The sequence below is a fragment of the Oncorhynchus clarkii genome, chromosome 6, assembly GCF_045791955.1.
Source record: "Oncorhynchus clarkii lewisi isolate Uvic-CL-2024 chromosome 6, UVic_Ocla_1.0, whole genome shotgun sequence".
NCBI classification, from domain to species: domain Eukaryota; kingdom Metazoa; phylum Chordata; class Actinopteri; order Salmoniformes; family Salmonidae; genus Oncorhynchus; species Oncorhynchus clarkii.
In genome coordinates, this window is record NC_092152.1 from 88,314,110 (window position 1) to 88,334,278 (window position 20,169).

Below are 20,169 nucleotides of genomic sequence, written 5' to 3' on the forward strand. Positions count from 1 at the left end.
AAATACAGAGAGAGAGGGTAACCTAGCTGGTACAAGGTCAGATGTAGACAGAGAGAGTAAAGACAGAGAGAGAGGGTAACCTAGCTGGTACAAGGTCAGATGTAGACAGAGAGAGTAAATACAGAGAGAGAGGGTAACCTAGCTGGTACAAGGTCAGATGTAGACAGAGAGAGTAAAGACAGAGAGAGAGGGTAACCTAGCTGGTACAAGGTCAGATGTAGACAGAGAGAGTAAAGACAGAGAGAGAGGGTAACCTAGCTGGTACAAGGTCAGATGTAGACAGAGAGAGTAAATACAGAGAGAGAGGGTAACCTAGCTGGTACAAGGTCAGATATATGTATTGCTTTTTAAATGCTCAGGGATTTGTCTGCATAGAAAATGATTGGGCGGGCCTCTTAAGTCCAAAAAGGGCTCCTTGCCAAGCCCCCGGCCACACCCACCACCTAAGTCCCCTTTTTTATCCAGAGAAAACCCTGATTCTTATTTAAGTTTCACTGAGAAGCACGGTGATTAATGGTTGATTATGGTGCACTAGATACAAGTATTACAAGACTAACTCTGTGTGGTTCATGTATGTTCTCCAGTCAGAGTGTGAGCGGTTGGAGGTCCGTCTCATCGCTCACGGGGCGCCGCTCCACGTCCTTTCCAACCGCTCTGCTAAAAACCGCTTCTCGCTCACAGGAAGAAAAAATATAGAGTCGCTCCAAATTCCCTCTGTTCATTATAATCACCATTTAACCAACACCCATCTATTGTTGTGACTACCTGGACATACCATAAACACTCTGAATAGGCTACATGTCATATTAAACAGCATATAAACACTCTGAATAGGCTACATGTCATATTAAACAGCATATAAACACTCTGAATAGACTACATGTCATATTAACACTCTGAATAGACTACATGTCATATTAAACACTCTGAATAGACTACATGTCATATTAAACACTCTGAATAGACTACATGTCATATTAAACAGTATATAAACACTCTGAATAGACTACATGTCATATTAAACACTCTGAATAGACTACATGTCATATTAAACACTCTGAATAGGCTACATGTCATATTAAACACTCTGAATAGACTACATGTCATATTAAACACTCTGAATAGACTACATGTCATATTAAACACTCTGAATAGACTACATGTCATATTAACACTCTGAATAGACTACATGTCATATTAACACTCTGAATAGACTACATGTCATATTAACACTCTGAATAGACTACATGTCATATTAAACACTCTGAATAGACTACATGTCATTTTAATCACTCTGAATAGACTACATGTCATATTAAACACTCTGAATAGACTACATGTCATATTAAACAGCATATAAACACTCTGAATAGACTACATGTCATATTAAACACTCTGAATAGGCTACATGTCATATTAAACACTCTGAATAGGCTACATGTCATAGTAAACACTCTGAATAGGCTACATGTCATATTAACACTCTGAATAGACTACATGTCATATTAAACACTCTGAATAGACTACATATCATATTAAACAGTATATAAACACTCTGAATAGACTACATGTCATATTAAACACTCTGAATAGACTACATGTCATATTAAACACTCTGAATAGACTACATGTCATATTAAACACTCTGAATAGACTACATGTCATATTAAACAGTATATAAACACTCTGAATAGACTACATGTCATATTAAACACTCTGAATAGACTACATGTCATATTAAACACTCTGAATAGACTACATGTCATATTAAACACTCTGAATAGACTACATGTCATATTAAACACTCTGAATAGACTACATGTCATATTAAACACTCTGAATAGACTACATGTCATATTAAACACTCTGAATAGACTACATGTCATATTAAACACTCTGAATAGACTACATGTCATATTAAACACTCTGAATAGACTACATGTCATATTAAACAGTATATAAACACTCTGAATAGACTACATGTCATATTAAACACTCTGAATAGACTACATGTCATATTAAACACTCTGAATAGACTACATGTCATATTAAACACTCTGAATAGACTACATGTCATATTAAACACTCTGAATAGACTACATGTCATATTAAACAGTATATAACACTCTGAATAGACTACATGTCATATTAAACAGCATATAAACACTCTGAATAGGCTACATGTCATATTAAACACTGAATAGACTACATGTCATATTAAACAGCATATAAACACTCTGAATAGACTACATGTCATATTAAACACTCTGAATAGACTACATGTCATATTAAACACTCTGAATAGACTACATGTCATATTAAACAGTATATAACACTCTGAATAGACTACATGTCATATTAAACAGCATATAAACACTCTGAATAGACTACATGTCATATTAAACAGCATATAAACACTCTGAATAGGCTACATGTCATATTAAACAGTATATAAACACTCTGAATAGGCTACATGTCATATTAAACAGCATATAAACACTCTGAATAGACTACATGTCATATTAAACACTCTGAATAGACTACATGTCATATTAAACACTCTGAATAGACTACATGTCATATTAAACACTCTGAATAGGCTACATGTCATATTAAACACTCTGAATAGACTACATGTCATATTAAACACTCTGAATAGACTACATGTCATATTAAACAGCATATAAACACTCTGAATAGACTACATGTCATATTAAACAGCATATAAACACTCTGAATAGACTACATGTCATATTAAACAGTATATAAACACTCTGAATAGGCTACATGTCATATTAAACAGCATATAAACACTCTGAATAGACTACATGTCATATTAAACACTCTGAATAGACTACATGTCATATTAACACTCTGAATAGACTACATGTCATATTAAACACTCTGAATAGACTACATGTCATATTAAACAGTATATAACACTCTGAATAGACTACATGTCATATTAAACACTGAATAGTCTACATGTCATATTAAACACTCTGAATAGACTACATGTCATATTAAACACTCTGAATAGACTACATGTCATATTAAACACTCTGAATAGACTACATGTCATATTAACACTCTGAATAGACTACATGTCATATTAAACACTCTGAATAGACTACATGTCATATTAAACACTCTGAATAGACTACATGTCATATTAACACTCTGAATAGACTACATGTCATATTAAACATTCTGAATAGACTACATGTCATATTAAACAGCATATAAACACTCTGAATAGACTACATGTCATATTAACACTCTGAATAGACTACATGTCATATTAAACACTCTGAGTAGACTACATGTCATATTAAACAGTATATAAACACTCTGAATAGACTACATGTCATATTAACACTCTGAATAGACTACATGTCATATTAACACTCTGAATAGACTACATGTCATATTAAACACTCTGAATAGACTACATGTCATATTAAACACTCTGAATAGACTACATGTCATATTAAACACTCTGAATAGACTACATGTCATATTAAACAGCATATAAACACTCTGAATAGGCTACATGTCATATTAAACAGCATATAAACACTCTGAATAGACTACATGTCATATTAACACTCTGAATAGACTACATGTCATATTAAACACTCTGAATAGACTACATGTCATATTAAACACTCTGAATAGACTACATGTCATATTAAACAGTATATAAACACTCTGAATAGACTACATGTCATATTAAACACTCTGAATAGACTACATGTCATATTAAACACTCTGAATAGGCTACATGTCATATTAAACACTCTGAATAGACTACATGTCATATTAAACACTCTGAATAGACTACATGTCATATTAAACACTCTGAATAGACTACATGTCATATTAACACTCTGAATAGACTACATGTCATATTAACACTCTGAATAGACTACATGTCATATTAACACTCTGAATAGACTACATGTCATATTAAACACTCTGAATAGACTACATGTCATATTAATCACTCTGAATAGACTACATGTCATATTAAACACTCTGAATAGACTACATGTCATATTAAACAGCATATAAACACTCTGAATAGACTACATGTCATATTAAACACTCTGAATAGGCTACATGTCATAGTAAACACTCTGAATAGGCTACATGTCATATTAACACTCTGAATAGACTACATGTCATATTAAACACTCTGAATAGACTACATATCATATTAAACAGTATATAAACACTCTGAATAGACTACATGTCATATTAAACACTCTGAATAGACTACATGTCATATTAAACACTCTGAATAGACTACATGTCATATTAAACACTCTGAATAGACTACATGTCATATTAAACAGTATATAAACACTCTGAATAGACTACATGTCATATTAAACACTCTGAATAGACTACATGTCATATTAAACACTCTGAATAGACTACATGTCATATTAAACACTCTGAATAGACTACATGTCATATTAAACAGTATATAAACACTCTGAATAGACTACATGTCATATTAAACACTCTGAATAGACTACATGTCATATTAAACACTCTGAATAGACTACATGTCATATTAAACACTCTGAATAGACTACATGTCATATTAAACACTCTGAATAGACTACATGTCATATTAAACACTCTGAATAGACTACATGTCATATTAAACACTCTGAATAGACTACATGTCATATTAAACACTCTGAATAGACTACATGTCATATTAAACACTCTGAATAGACTACATGTCATATTAAACAGTATATAAACACTCTGAATAGACTACATGTCATATTAAACACTCTGAATAGACTACATGTCATATTAAACACTCTGAATAGACTACATGTCATATTAAACACTCTGAATAGACTACATGTCATATTAAACACTCTGAATAGACTACATGTCATATTAAACAGTATATAACACTCTGAATAGACTACATGTCATATTAAACAGCATATAAACACTCTGAATAGGCTACATGTCATATTAAACACTGAATAGACTACATGTCATATTAAACAGCATATAAACACTCTGAATAGACTACATGTCATATTAAACACTCTGAATAGACTACATGTCATATTAAACACTCTGAATAGACTACATGTCATATTAAACAGTATATAACACTCTGAATAGACTACATGTCATATTAAACAGCATATAAACACTCTGAATAGACTACATGTCATATTAAACACTCTGAATAGACTACATGTCATATTAAACACTCTGAATAGACTACATGTCATATTAAACACTCTGAATAGGCTACATGTCATATTAAACACTCTGAATAGACTACATGTCATATTAAACACTCTGAATAGACTACATGTCATATTAAACAGCATATAAACACTCTGAATAGACTACATGTCATATTAAACAGCATATAAACACTCTGAATAGACTACATGTCATATTAAACAGTATATAAACACTCTGAATAGGCTACATGTCATATTAAACAGCATATAAACACTCTGAATAGACTACATGTCATATTAAACACTCTGAATAGACTACATGTCATATTAACACTCTGAATAGACTACATGTCATATTAAACACTCTGAATAGACTACATGTCATATTAAACAGTATATAACACTCTGAATAGACTACATGTCATATTAAACACTCTGAATAGTCTACATGTCATATTAAACACTCTGAATAGACTACATGTCATATTAAACACTCTGAATAGACTACATGTCATATTAAACACTCTGAATAGACTACATGTCATATTAACACTCTGAATAGACTACATGTCAAATTAAACACTCTGAATAGACTACATGTCATATTAAACACTCTGAATAGACTACATGTCATATTAACACTCTGAATAGACTACATGTCATATTAAACATTCTGAATAGACTACATGTCATATTAAACAGCATATAAACACTCTGAATAGACTACATGTCATATTAACACTCTGAATAGACTACATGTCATATTAAACACTCTGAATAGACTACATGTCATATTAAACAGTATATAAACACTCTGAATAGACTACATGTCATATTAACACTCTGAATAGACTACATGTCATATTAACACTCTGAATAGACTACATGTCATATTAAACACTCTGAATAGACTACATGTCATATTAACACTCTGAATAGACTACATGTCATATTAACACTCTGAATAGACTACATGTCATATTAAACAGTATATAAACACTCTGAATAGGTCAGGAGCCAGACAGGGAGTCTAAGAAGGAATTAAAATAAATGATTTAGGCTATATTATTTCAATTATTTCCAGGCTATAGCCTACAAAGAAATACTTTGTGAAGCATTAGGCTGGCATGAACATTATAGCGCTCAGCATTTAAACAACATTTCATTAAATCATTATAAATTTCGCATGTAGGCTATGACTTTGCTGCACTGTGGCAACTAGAAACACAAGTATTTAACTACACTCGCAATAACATCTGCTAAACACGTGTATGTGGCCAATAAAATGAGATTTGATTTGACTTACGAGAATTAAATAGGCATTTAATTAACAATGCCTTATTAGGCTCAGTGTACAGTTCCTTTGAATTCACGTTCAGAAACATGAGTTTGGCCAGAGTCTGTGGCTTCAGGCTCATGTGATGGTGCCTGGGGAGCAGGCCAGCAGGGGAGACTATCCTCTCCTCACCTGCAGAGCTGCTGGGGATGCTAAACATCCTTCGGGCCACTCTTGCCAGGCTGGGCAGGGATGCGGAGTTGTTTTGACATTTGTCTATAGGTAGGCCTTAAGGTTTTTAAGCAAAATAACCCAATCAAACCAGAAAGCTCCCTGAAAGAGGTCATATACCAGACCTATTGGGCCAAAATCAACGATGGCCTATTGTATAGATAATAGAACAGAAATGAAAGAAACGTTTAAGAGATCAGATTTGATTTGTTTATAAATGCTTTGCTACAATAGTTATCTACCCACCTCGTTCCTGTCTGTTAGTTCTCATGTGCACACAGTACACCATCATGCTTTCAGGATAGGTGTCTTTTCAGATTCCACTGTCATTCTTTAGTTGTGGACACTACATCACCACACTACATCACCACACTACATCACCACACTACATCACCACACTACATCACCACACTCCCTCTCTTCTTTAGTAGTGGACACTACATCACCACACTACATCACCACACTACATCACCACACTACATCACCACACTACATCACCACACTCCCTCTCTTCTTTAGTAGTGGACACTACATCACCACACTACATCACCACACTACATCACCACACTACATCACCACACTATATCACCACACTACATCACCACACTACATCACCACACTACATCACCACACACCTCTCTTCTTTAGTTGTGGACACTACATCACCACACTCATTCTCTTCTTTAGTTGTGGACACTACATCACCACACTCATTCTCTTCTTTAGTTGTGGACACTACATCACCACACTCTCTCTCTTCTTTAGTTGTGGACACTACATCACCACACTCCCTCTCTTCTTTAGTTGTGGACACTACATCACCACACTCATTCTCTTCTTTAGTTGTGGACACTACATCACCACACTCCCTCTCTTCTTTAGTTGTGGACACTACATCACCACACTCTCTCTCTTCTTTAGTTGTGGACACTACATCACCACACTACATCACCACACTACATCACCACACTCTCTCTCTTCTTTAGTTGTGGACACTACATCACCACACTCCCTCTCTTGCTCTTAGTGCCTTCTCATCTTTGTAAGTGATTTAACACCTGTGTGTTTTATCAGTTTCTTTATGATGATATGTAGTGAACTCCATGACAGTAGCTAAAGCAAGGGGCTGTAGCAGCTCACAAGTAGACTATACAAATGCATGCTGGGACAGGCATGCCCTTCGCTCCACTCCTCGTTCCAGCTCCTCGCTCCTCGCTCCACTCCTCCCTCCACTCCTCGCTCCAGCTCCTCGCTCCACTCCTCCCTCCACTCTTCGCTCCAGCTCCTCGCTCCACTCCTCGCTCCACACCTCGTTCCACTCCTCGTTCCAGCTCCTCGCTCCTCGCTCCACTCCTCACTCCACTCCTCGCTCCACTCCTCGCTCCACTCCTCGTTCCACTCCTCGCTCCACTCCTCGTTCCACTCCTCGCTCCAGCTCCTCGCTCCACTCCTCGCTCCACTCCTCGCTCCACTCCTCGCTCCACTCCTCCCTCCACTCCTCGCTCCACTCCTCGCTCCACTCCTCCCTCCAGCTCCTCGCTCCACTCCTCGCTCCACTCCTCGCTCCACACCTCGTTCCACTCCTCGTTCCAGCTCCTCGCTCCTCGCTCCACTCCTCGCTCCACTCCTCGCTCCACTCCTCCCTCCACTCCTCCCTCCACTCCTCGCTCCACTCCTCCCTCCACTCCTCGCTCCACTCCTCGCTCCACTCCTCCCTCCACTCCTCCCTCCACTCCTCCCTCCACTCCTCGCTCCACTCCTCGCTCCACTCCTCCCTCCACTCCTCGCTCCACTCCTCCCTCCACTCCTCGCTCCACTCCTCGCTCCACTCCTCCCTCCACTCCTCGCTCCACTCCTCGCTCCACTCCTCCCTCCACTCCTCCCTCCACTCCTCGCTCCACTCCTCGCTCCACTCCTCCCTCCACTCCTCGCTCCACTCCTCGCTCCACTCCTCCCTCCACTCCTCGCTCCACTCCTCCCTCCACTCCTCGCTCCACTCCTCGCTCCACTCCTCGCTCCACTCATATGTGCCCCTACCTCTATGTACTAATGGATCTGTGTGTTTCCTCATCTCAGGTGTACGGTGCAGCCATCCAGTTCTACGAGCCCTACTCCCAGGACTGTCTGACCGACCAGCAGCGCTCTCAGCTGGGTCTACCGGGGCTGGACCACGGGCCCTGTTCCCCAGCCTCATCCCCAGCCACCTCCCCCTGCACCCCAGCTCCGGGCCCCAGAGCGCTACACACCAACAAGTGTATCTGTTTGCTGTCTCACTGGCCCTTCTTCGACGCCTTCCGCAAGTTCCTCACCTTCCTCTATCGATACTGCATCTCTGGACCTCACACCCTGCCCATCGAGAAGTGAGCACAGTGAGAATAATATATATTAGGACACAGCAGACATTTGTGGTATCAAAACTGCAGCACTTGAACCCATTGGCCTTGGTGTTGCTAGGGACCATGCTGAGCCACGGTCCTTTATAAGTACACAGTGTTGTCAGTGACCCTGTATGACACTGCCTGTGTTATCGGACAGCTCTGTATAGGACAGGCACCATACCCAGGCACTTTGTACATAGATATACTGTAGACACACTCCCTAGAAGATTGAACAATTCCAAATGGTATCCAGTCCACTAAATAAACACCAGAGGCTATGTTTAGATCAAGTGTTTGCTGACAGTTCAACAGGGCATTATGATGGTCAGGTGACAGTGTAGTGGCAGAACTCTATGTAAATCTACCCCCCCCCCCTGTCCCAGATGGTGTGATGACAGATTATGCTCACCTCCTCCTCAGGGTTATTTCTGGCCTCATGTCCTGTAACTCTTCTCCTTCTTCTTCTCCTTCTCCTTCTTCCTCTTCTCCTTCTTCTTCTTCTCCTTCTTCTTGTCCTTCCTCTTCTTCTTCTCCTCCTTCTTCTTCTTCTCCTTCTTCTTCTTCTCCTTCTCCTTCCTCTTCTTCTTCTCCTTCTTCTTCTTCTTCTTCCTCTTCTTCTTCTTCTTCTTCTTCCTGTCAGGCACATCTCCCACTTCATGCACAAGGTCCCCTTCCCCTCCTCTCAGAGGCCCAGGATACTGGTGCAGGTGAGTTAAGACATCCATGGTGCTCGCTGCTATGTTATGTTTATGGTTTCTGTCAGTGTGTGTTTCTATTCACGACTAAACCATGTCTGACTCTGTCTTGATCATAATCATCATTCTTTTAATAGTGTTTTTCTCAAAGTTATTTACATTGTATTGAGGTAACGTACCCCCTTCTAGCACCAATCTCTGGCAACAGAGACAGTACTGGTTAAATGGGAGTCTTTGATAACAGCCACCTGCGAAATGAAGCGCGGCAGCCATTTTGTGCCAGACCTGTCCCCACCACACTATACCCCCTTCTAGCACCAATCTCTGGCAACAGAGACAGTACTGGTTAAATGGGAGTCTTTGATAACAGCCACCTGCTAAATGAAGTGCGGCAGCCATTTTGTGCCAGACCTGTCCCCACCACACTATACCTCTGGTAATGTGTTGACATTCCCCAGCTCTCTCCTCACGACAGCCTGATGTTGAGCCAGCCTGTGTCATCCCCTCTACCACTCAGGTAAGACAGGTATCATATACACCGAGTGTACAAAACATTATGAACGTCTTCCTAATATTGACTTGCACAACTCCCCCTTTGCCCTCAATTTGTCGGGGGATGGACTTTACACTCCAATGATTCCCACAGTTGTGCCACGTTGGCAGGATGTCACCATTGTGTGGTGGACCATTCTTGATTCACACAGGAAATTGTTGAGCGTGAAAACTCCAGCGGAGTTGCTGTTCTTGACACACTCAAACCGATGCGCCTGGCACCTACTACCATACCCCCGTTCAAAGGAACTTAAATCTATTGTCTTGCCCATTCACCCTCTGAATGGCACACATACACAATCCATGACTCAATTGTCTTTAACCTGTCTCCTCCCCTTCATCTACACTGATTGAAGTGGATTTAACAGGTGTATATCATAATAAGAACAGTAGTGGTCCTATAGCAGTACCTTGAGGAACTCCAAAACATACCTTTAGATTGGTTTAAAGAATTGGACGAAGGTTTGGTGACTGCTGGTGGAGTTCATGGTATTAGTTATGGTATGGTTAATGTATGGTATTAGTTATGGTATGGTTAATTGATGGTATTAGTTATGGTATGGTTATGTATGGTATTAGTTATGGTATGGTTAATGTATGGTATATGTTATGGTATGGTTAATGTATGGTATATGTTGTGGTATGATTAATGTATGGTATATGTTATGGTATGATTAATGTATGGTATATGTTATGGTATGATTAATGTATGGTATATGTTATGGTATGATTAATGTATGGTATATGTTATGATATGGTTAATGTATGGTATGTGTTATGGTATGGTTAATGTATGGTATGTGTTATGATAGTGATGTAGTGTGTTAATCTCTTCTATGGCTGTGTTCCAGTGGTGGTCGGTTCTCCATACTGCTGCAGAACCTCGGTCCGGAGAATGCTATAACGCTCCTGGTGTTTGCTGTGACAGAACATAAGATCCTGGTCCACTCTCTACGGCCCGCTGTTCTGACCAGTGTCACTGAGGCTCTGGTGGCTGTGAGTACCTCAGATATCAGCTGTTTGACACTATATAGTACCTCAGATATCAGCTGTTTAACACTATATAGTACCTCAGATATCAGCTGTTTAACACTATATAGTACCTCAGATATCAGCTGTTTGACACTATATAGTACCTCAGATATCAGCTGTTTAACACTATATAGTACCTCAGATATCAGCTGTTTGACACTATAGTACCTCAGATATCAGCTGTTTAACACTATATAGTACCTCAGATATCAGCTGTTTAACACTATAGAACCTCAGATATCAGCTGTTTAACACTATAGAACCTCAGATATCAGCTGATTAACACTATAGAACCTCAGATATCAGCTGATTAACACTATAGTACCTCAGATATCAGCTGTTTAACACTATAGTGCCTCAAATATCAGCTGTTTAACACTATAGAACCTCAGATATCAGCTGTTTAACACTATAGAACCTCAGATATCAGCTGTTTAACACTATATAGTACCTCAGATATCAGCTGTTTAACACTATAGTACCTCAAATATCAGCTGTTTAACACTATAGAACCTCAAATATCAGCTGTTTAACACTATAGAACCTCAGATATCAGCTGATTAACACTATATAGTACCTCAGATATCAGCTGTTTAACACTATATAGTACCTCAGATATCAGCTGTTTAATGCTATAGAACCTCAGATATCAGTTGTTTAATGCTATAGAACCTCAGATATCAGCTGTTTAATGCTATAGAACCTCAGATATCAGTTGTTTGAATCTTTAGGACTTTTAGTAGTAGCTTGTGGTTTTAGTAAGTAGTTTAAATAATGAGCTATGGCAGTTTGATAGTAGAAGTTAAATAATTAGCTATGGCAGTTTGATAGTAGAAGTTAAATAATTATCTATGGCAGTTTGATAGTAGAAGTTAAATAGTTAGCTATGGCAGTTTGATAGTAGAAGTTAAATAATTAGCTATGGCAGTTTGATAGTAGGGTTTAAATCATTAGCTATGGCAGTTTGATAGTAGGGTTTAAATAATTCGCTATGGCAGTTTGATAGTAGAAGTTAAATAATTAGCTATGACAGTTTGATAGTAGAAGTGAAATAATGAACTATGGCAGTTTGATAGTAGAAGTGAAATAATTAACTATGGCAGTTTGATAGTAGGGTTTAAATAATTCGCTATGGCAGTTTGTTAGTATTTTTAGTAGTAGCTAACAATTGCAGTATTGGTAATGTCTCTCGGTTTTGACCTCCCTCCCTGTCTTTCTCTCCCCCTCAGATGATCTTCCCATTCCACTGGCCGTGTCCATACATCCCTCTGTGCCCGCTGGCTCTGGCAGGAGTCCTCTCCGCCCCCTGCCCCTTCATTGTGGGTGTCGACTCACGCTACTTTGACCTTTACGACCCCCCTCTGGACGTCAGCTGTGTCGACCTCGACACGAACACCATCTCCCAGTAAGCACAGCTTCTTCTGACACAAACACCATCTCCCAGTAAGCACAGCTTCTTCTGACACAAACACCATCTCCCAGTAAGCACAGCTTCTTCTGACACAAACACCATCTCCCAGGAAGCACAGCTTCTTCTGACACAAACACCATCTCCCAGTAAGCACAGCTTCTTCTGACACAAACACCATCTCCCAGTAAGCACAGCTTCTTCTGACACAAACACCATCTCCCAGGAAGCATTGCGGCGACTACCAACCCCCTGTTGTGTACTAGAATGGACTAAAGGTTTCTATCCATATAATGTGTAAAGTCTCTTTTTTGAGTACAGATTTTTTTAAATGTATCCTTTATTTAACTAGGCAAGTCAGTTAAGAACAAATTCTTACTTACAATGACGGCCTAGGAACAGTGGGTTAACTGCCTTGTTCAGGAGCAGAACGACAGATTTTTACCTTGTCAGCTCGGGGATTCGATCTTGCAACCTTCCGGTAACTAGTCCAACGTTGCTAGTCCAACGCTCTAACCACTAGGCTACCTGACGCCCTTTGTGACTATGGCTTTCTGCTCAGTCCTCAACCAACTCTCACAGTATGACTCTCCAAGACTCTCCAAGACTCTCCACTTAGCTAACGGGCTGAGAATAGTACAGGGTCAACCATAGTGAAGGGCCTCCATCCACTTAGCTAACGGGCTGAGAACAGTCAACCATAGTGAAGGGCCTCCATCCACTTAGCTAGCGGGCTGAGAACAGTCAACCATAGTGAAGGGCCTCCATCCACTTAGCTAGCGGGCTGAGAACAGTCAACCATAGTGAAGGGCCTCCATACACTTAGCTAACGGGCTGAGAACAGTCAACCATAGTGAAGGGCCTCCATCCACTTAGCTAACGGGCTGAGAACAGTCAACCATAGTGAAGGGCCTCCATCCACTTAGCTAACGGGCTGAGAACAGTCAACCATAGTGAAGGGCCTCCATCCACTTAGCTAACGGGCTGAGAACAGTCAACCATAGTGAAGGACACCCAGCAACAAACATGTCAACCTTTTCCTTTTTCACTTTTTATAAACTACAGTGTTGCTGAGTCTATTCCTCAAGGTGGGCTGTAACCCAGTTGAGACAGTCTATTCCTCAAGGTGGGCTGTAACCCAGTTGAGACAGTCTATTCCTGAAGGTGGGCTGTAACCCAGTTGAGACAGTCTATTCCTCAAGGTGAGCTGTAACCCAGTTGAGACAGTCTATTCCTCAAGGTGGGCTGTAAACCCAGTTGAGACAGTCTATTCCTCAAGGTGGGCTGTAACCCAGTTGAGACAGTCTATTCCTCAAGGTGGGCTGTAAACCCAGTTGAGACAGTCTATTCCTCAAGGTGGGCTGTAACCCAGTTGAGACAGTCCATTCCTCAAGCTGGGCTGTAACCTAGTTGAGACAGTCTATTCCTCAAGGTGGGCTGTAACCCAGCTGAGACAGTCTATTCCTCAAGGTGGGCTGTAACCCTGCTGAGACAGTCTATTCCTCAAGGTGGGCTGTAACCCTGCTGAGACAGTCTATTCCTCAAGGTGGGCTGTAACCCAGTTGAGACAGTCTATTCCTCAAGGTGGGCTGTAACCCTGCTGAGACAGTCTATTCCTCAAGGTGGGCTGTAAACCCTGTTGAGACAGTCTATTCCTCAAGGTGGGCTGTAAACCCAGTTGAGACAGTCTATTCCTCAAGGTGGGCTGTAACCCAGTTGAGACAGTCTATTCCTCAAGGTGGGCTGTAACCCAGTTGAGACAGTCTATTCCTCAAGGTGGGCTGTAAACCCAGTTGAGACAGTCTATTCCTCAAGGTGGGCTGTAAACCCTGTTGAGACAGTCTATTCCTCAAGCTGGGCTGTAAACCCTGCTGAGACAGTCTATTCCTCAAGCTGGGCTGTGGAAGTGTTTTACACGGTAGGCCTTTTAATCGATGGTGAAGAAAATGAGACTGTATTGTGTCGTGTTTGGCCACTGTAGGCCTTTAATCGATGGTGAAGAAAATGAGACTGTATTGTGTCGTGTTTGGCCACGGTAGGCCTTTAATCGATGGTGAAGAAAATGAGACTGTATTGTGTCGTGTTTGGCCACTGTAGGCCTTTAATCGATGGTGAAGAAAATGAGACTGTATTGTGTCGTGTTTGGCCACGGTAGGCCTTTAATCGATGGTGAAGAAAATGAGACTGTATTGTGTCGTGTTTGGCCACTGTAGGCCTTTAATCGATGGTGAAGAAAATGAGACTGTATTGTGTCGTGTTTGGCCACTGTAGGCCTTTAATCGATGGTGAAGAAAATGAGACTGTATTGTGTCGTGTTTGGCCACGGTAGGCCTTTAATCGATGGTGAAGAAAATGAGACTGTATTGTGTCGTGTTTGGCCACTGTAGGCCTTTAATCGATGGTGAAGAAAATGAGACTGTATTGTGTCGTGTTTGGCCACGGTAGGCCTTTAATCGATGGTGAAGAAAATGAGACTGTATTGTGTCGTGTTTGGCCACGGTAGGCCTTTAATCGATGGTGAAGAAAATGAGACTGTATTGTGTCGTGTTTGGCCACGGTAGGCCTTTAATCGATGGTGAAGAAAATGAGGCTGTATTGTGTCGTGTTTGGCCACTGTAGGCCTTTAATCGATGGTGAAGAAAATGAGACTGTATTGCGTCATGTTTGGCCACTGTAGGCCTTTAATCGATGGTGAAGAAAATGAGACTGTATTGTGTCGTGTTTGGCCACGGTAGGCCTTTAATCGATGGTGAAGAAAATGAGACTGTATTGTGTCGTGTTTGGCCACTGTAGGCCTTTAATCGACGGTGAAGAAAATGAGACTGTATTGTGTCGTGTTTGGCCACTGTAGGCCTTTAATCAATGGTGAAGAAAATGAGACTGTATTGTGTCGTGTTTGGCCACGGTAGGCCTTTAATCGACGGTGAAGAAAATGAGACTGTATTGTGTCGTGTTTGGCCACTGTAGGCCTTTAATCGACGGTGAAGAAAATGAGACTGTATTGTGTCGTGTTTGGCCACTGTAGGCCTTTAATCGACGGTGAAGAAAATGAGACTGTATTGTGTCGTGTTTGGCCACTGTAGGCCTTTAATCGATGGTGAAGAAAATGAGACTGTATTGTGTCGTGTTTGGCCACGGTAGGCCTTTAATCGATGGTGAAGAAAATGAGACTGTATTGTGTCGTGTTTGGCCACTGTAGGTGTAATGATAATAGTATAATATATTCAATTTATCAGACACTTTTATCCACAGCGATGTACAGTCATGTGTGCATCCATTTTCCATATGGGTCCAAGTTCAATCTGTTTCTGTGGTCCTAAGATATTTGGAGCAGTCTTGGAGGCAGCCGTCTCGTGGGTGGTCTCCTGCCCTTATCCTCCGCCAGTGTTAGTTTTGAGTGTGTTCCACCTCTCTGTACCTCTGGAGAGCGCTGACCGTGTGTTTCTCCTTTCAGCAACGGAGATAAGAGGGCCCTGACCTGGAAGATCCTGCCAAAGAAAGCCTGTAAAAACCTGATGAATGTGCTGAACAATCTCTACCAGCAACTGGTGGACGGTGAGTAGAGGACCGTACTGTACTGTGTGGATAGAGGACTAAAGATTTTAGTATGAATAAACTGGGTTGAGTTGCCAGATGTGACTCTGGTTCTGCCTCAGTTCGCTCCTTTAATATAACAAAGACAAAGGAGTTGGCAACAAAAAAAAGATCTGGCAACCAAGCTAGATCAAAAACACTTTTCTTCAATAAAACTCATTTTCAAGGTCGACTTTGAAAGATTCTTTCAAGCTGATGTGTTTGACTCTCTGGTGTTCTTCTTCTTCTGAATGTGATAAGCCACTGTAGCAGGAGTGTAGGAGTACTTTACGTTCAGCTTCCTATTCTTTCTCCAGTGGCTACCAAACAGACGGCAGGTCTATATTAAAGAACAGTCTTGTATCATTCTTCTTCTTCTCTCCTCTTCCTCTGTAACAAAACCACCAGTTAGTATTACATCATTATTTCTCTCTCTCTGCATTTCTCTCGCTCTCTCTCTCTCTCTCTCTCGCTGCATCTCTCTCTCTCTCTTTCTCTCGCACCCCTCTATCTCCCCCTCGCTCTCTCTTTCTCGCTGCATCTCTCTCTATCTCTCCCTCTCTTTCTCTCGCACCCCTCTATCTCCCCCTCGCTCTCTTCTCTCGCTCTCTCTTTCTTGCTGCATCTCTCTCGCTCTCTGCATCTCTCTCTCTCTGTAGCTGCATCTCTCTCTCTCTCTCCCTCTCTTTCTCTCACACCCCTCTATCTCCAACCTCCCCCTCGCTCTCTTCTCTCTTTCTCTCGCTGCATCTCTCTCACTCTCTTTTTCTCTCACCCCTCTCTCTCCTCTCTCCCCCTCGCTCTCTTCTCTCTCCTCTCTCTCTGTCTCTCCTCCCTCTCCTCCTCTCTCTCTCTGTCCTCTCTCCCCCCACTCCCTCTCCCTACCTGCTCCATTTGTCTCCATTAGTTCAGTTGTGTTATTTATATCCTAGCCAGTAAACCTGCTGCCTGCTTATTGAGAAATCAAATCCAAATCTAATAGTGTTACATTCTGAGACTCAGTGAGGCTGAAAATGTGTCCTGCCACTGCATTAGTGTTTAGGCTGGGAATATTGAACATCGATACAGCTTGGCAGAGTGACAAGCTGAGTCTGATCTTTAGGGACTTGTTTCTTAGAGGAAAACTGTAACTTCAATAGAGATTTAAACGGTGTGTTTTTTTGTTATTTACCCTTTATCTAGTTCAACAACAACAAGACAGACAGAACCCAAACCCCCCCACGTCATCAACTCAACTTTCATACAGACAGTCCTGCTTGTTTTAAGTTGTGTTTTAAACTGTCTTCAACTGTGACAGGTAGTTAAACATAGCAGACAAAATATTAAGACACCTTCCTAATATGATGTTGCTAAAAAATACTTATTTAACCGGTCTTCTCCACTTCATCTACACTGATTGAAGTGGATTTACCAAGTGACATCAGTAAGGGATCATATCTTTCACCTGGATTCACCTGGTCAGTCTATGTCTAGGGTAGCCTAGTGGTTAGAGCGTTGGACTAGTAACCGGAAGGTTGCAAGTTCAAACCCCCGAGCTGACAAGGTACAAATCTGTCGTTCTGCCCCTGAACAGGCAGTTAACCCACTGTTCCTAGGCTGTCATTGAAAATAAGAATTTGTTCTTAACTGACTTGCCTAGTTAAATAAAGGTAAAAAATAAATGTCATGGAAGGAGCAGGTGTTCCTAATGTTTTGTCCAGTCATTGTATCTTCTAAGAGTGTTTTCCTCTATGTATCTCTGGAACTGCATGAGGGATGCATCCCACATGGCTCCCTGTTCCCTATCTAGTGCACTACATTAAGGAATATGGTGCCATTTGGGACAAACCCTATAAGATATGTAAACAAAAAACATATTTTCCATTGGTTCCACCCAGATCAGCTTAACCAACAACCCACTTTTCTATTGGTTCTCCCCAAGTTGTTGGTCAGCAAAACCAACAGCCCCCTTTTCTATTGGTTCTCCCCAGGTTGTTGGTCAGCATAACCAACAGCCCTCTTTTCTATTGGTTCCCCCCAGGTCAGCATAACCAACAGCCCTCTTTTCTGTTGGTTCCCCCCAGGTCAGCATAACCAACAGCCCTCTTTTCTGTTGGTTCCCCCCAGGTCAGCAGAACCAACATCTCTCTTTTCTATTGGTTCCCCCCAGGTCAGCAGCGTCCTGATGGCCTATTGGAGCTGAGTATGAGTGACTGTACAGAGCTGGCCTGTGGGAAGAGCCTCCACAGCCTGGAGATGGAGATACAGGAAGCCTTCCTCAGGTTCATGGCGGCCATCTTGAAAGGCTACCGCTCATACCTGAGACCCATCACCCAGGCCCCGTCTGAGAAGACTACTGACGCGTCCTCTCTCTTTGACCTGCAAGGTTAGTACCGGCTTGGTGTGTATGTGAGTCTCTGTGTGTGTGTGTGTATGTGAGTCTATGTGTGTGTGAGTCTCAGTGCATGTGCAGGTCTGGAGCTCTAGCTAGCTGCAGCTGTTCTCTGCTCCAGAGTCTGGACTGGGGCCAGTTGAAGCTGGCTAATACCACACTTGATAGAGTTGAGTCTGGACTGGGGCCTGTTGAAGCTGGCTAATACCACACCTGATAGAGTTGAATCTGGACTGGGGCCTGTTGAAGCTGGCTAATACCACACCTGATAGAGTTGAGTCTGGGCTGGGATGGGATGGGGATCTCATCCAATCTGCACTGTCTCTGGTGGGTAACTAGTCAGACGGTCCTTTATTGTTAAAGACTGCAATGGCTAGTCGTAGCCACGGGCTTCATCCCAAATGGCACCCTATCCCTTATTTAGTGCATTATTTTTGACCAGGACCCATAGCCAAAGACATGAGCATTCTCTAGTGGATGCTAACCATGCTAGCTGTAGCCAAAGACATGAGCATTCTCTAGTGGATGCTAACCATGCTAGCTGTAGCCAAGGACATGAACATTCTCTAGTGGATGCTAACCATGCTAGCTGTAGCCAAGGACATGAGCATTCTCTAGTGGATGCTAGCCATGCTAGCTGTAGCCAAGGACATGAACATTCTCTAGTGGATGCTAGCTATGCTAGCTGTAGCCAAGGACATGAGCATTCTCTAGTGGATGCTAGCCATGCTAGCAGTAGCCAAGGACATGAACATTCTCTAGTGGATGCTAGCCATGCTAGCTGTAGCCAAGGACATGAACATTCTCTAGTGGATGCTAGCCATGCTAGCTGTAGCCAAGGACATGAGCATTCTCTAGTGGATGCTAACCATGCTAGCTGTAGCCAAGGACATGAGCATTCTCTAGTGGATGCTAGCCATGCTAGCTGTAGCCAAGACATGAACATTCTCTAGTGGATGCTAGCTATGCTAGCTGTAGCCAAGGACATGAACATTCTCTAGTGGATGCTAACCATGCTAGCTGTAGCCAAGGACATGTTGGATATGAGGATTGTGATCCCTACAAATAGGGATGAGGAGTTTAGAGAGACCTCTGCAGTATTGTTATGTAATGACTAGAGCTGAAAGACACACACACAAGAATGGGTAATGGGAGAATGTGCTTTCTCAATGTGTTTCTTTGGCCAAGTGTGGGTGTGTCTGTATCCATAGAGAATCTATCAGCTGTCCATTAGTATTACTGTCGGGACCCACAAAAATACAAAGCTTGGCCTCTATGACTGCAGTGTGAGCCAATGACCAACCATCCTCCTCACTCCCCTTGGCCCTGTCTGTCCCGTAGGTCAGCTGTTAGTCAGGTCAGCTGTTAATCAGGTCAGCTGTTAATCATGTCCGCTGTTAAACAGGTCAGCTGCTAGTCAGC

At 41.6% G+C, this 20,169-nt stretch overlaps 1 protein-coding gene across 1 annotated transcript in view; it reads left to right on the top strand.

Annotated features, from left to right (window-relative positions):
- LOC139411771 (C-myc promoter-binding protein-like) overlaps positions 1-20,169 on the top strand; it is a 151,232-nt gene that overhangs the window by 66,078 nt on the left and 64,985 nt on the right. Inside the window, exons 6-12 of the mRNA XM_071158504.1 lie at positions 8,815-9,098; positions 9,757-9,823; positions 10,270-10,328; positions 11,215-11,359; positions 12,625-12,800; positions 16,258-16,358; positions 18,526-18,741. Of these exons, the coding sequence (XP_071014605.1) occupies positions 8,815-9,098; positions 9,757-9,823; positions 10,270-10,328; positions 11,215-11,359; positions 12,625-12,800; positions 16,258-16,358; positions 18,526-18,741 (1,048 nt within the window). The remainder of the gene's footprint in view (positions 1-8,814; positions 9,099-9,756; positions 9,824-10,269; positions 10,329-11,214; positions 11,360-12,624; positions 12,801-16,257; positions 16,359-18,525; positions 18,742-20,169) is intronic.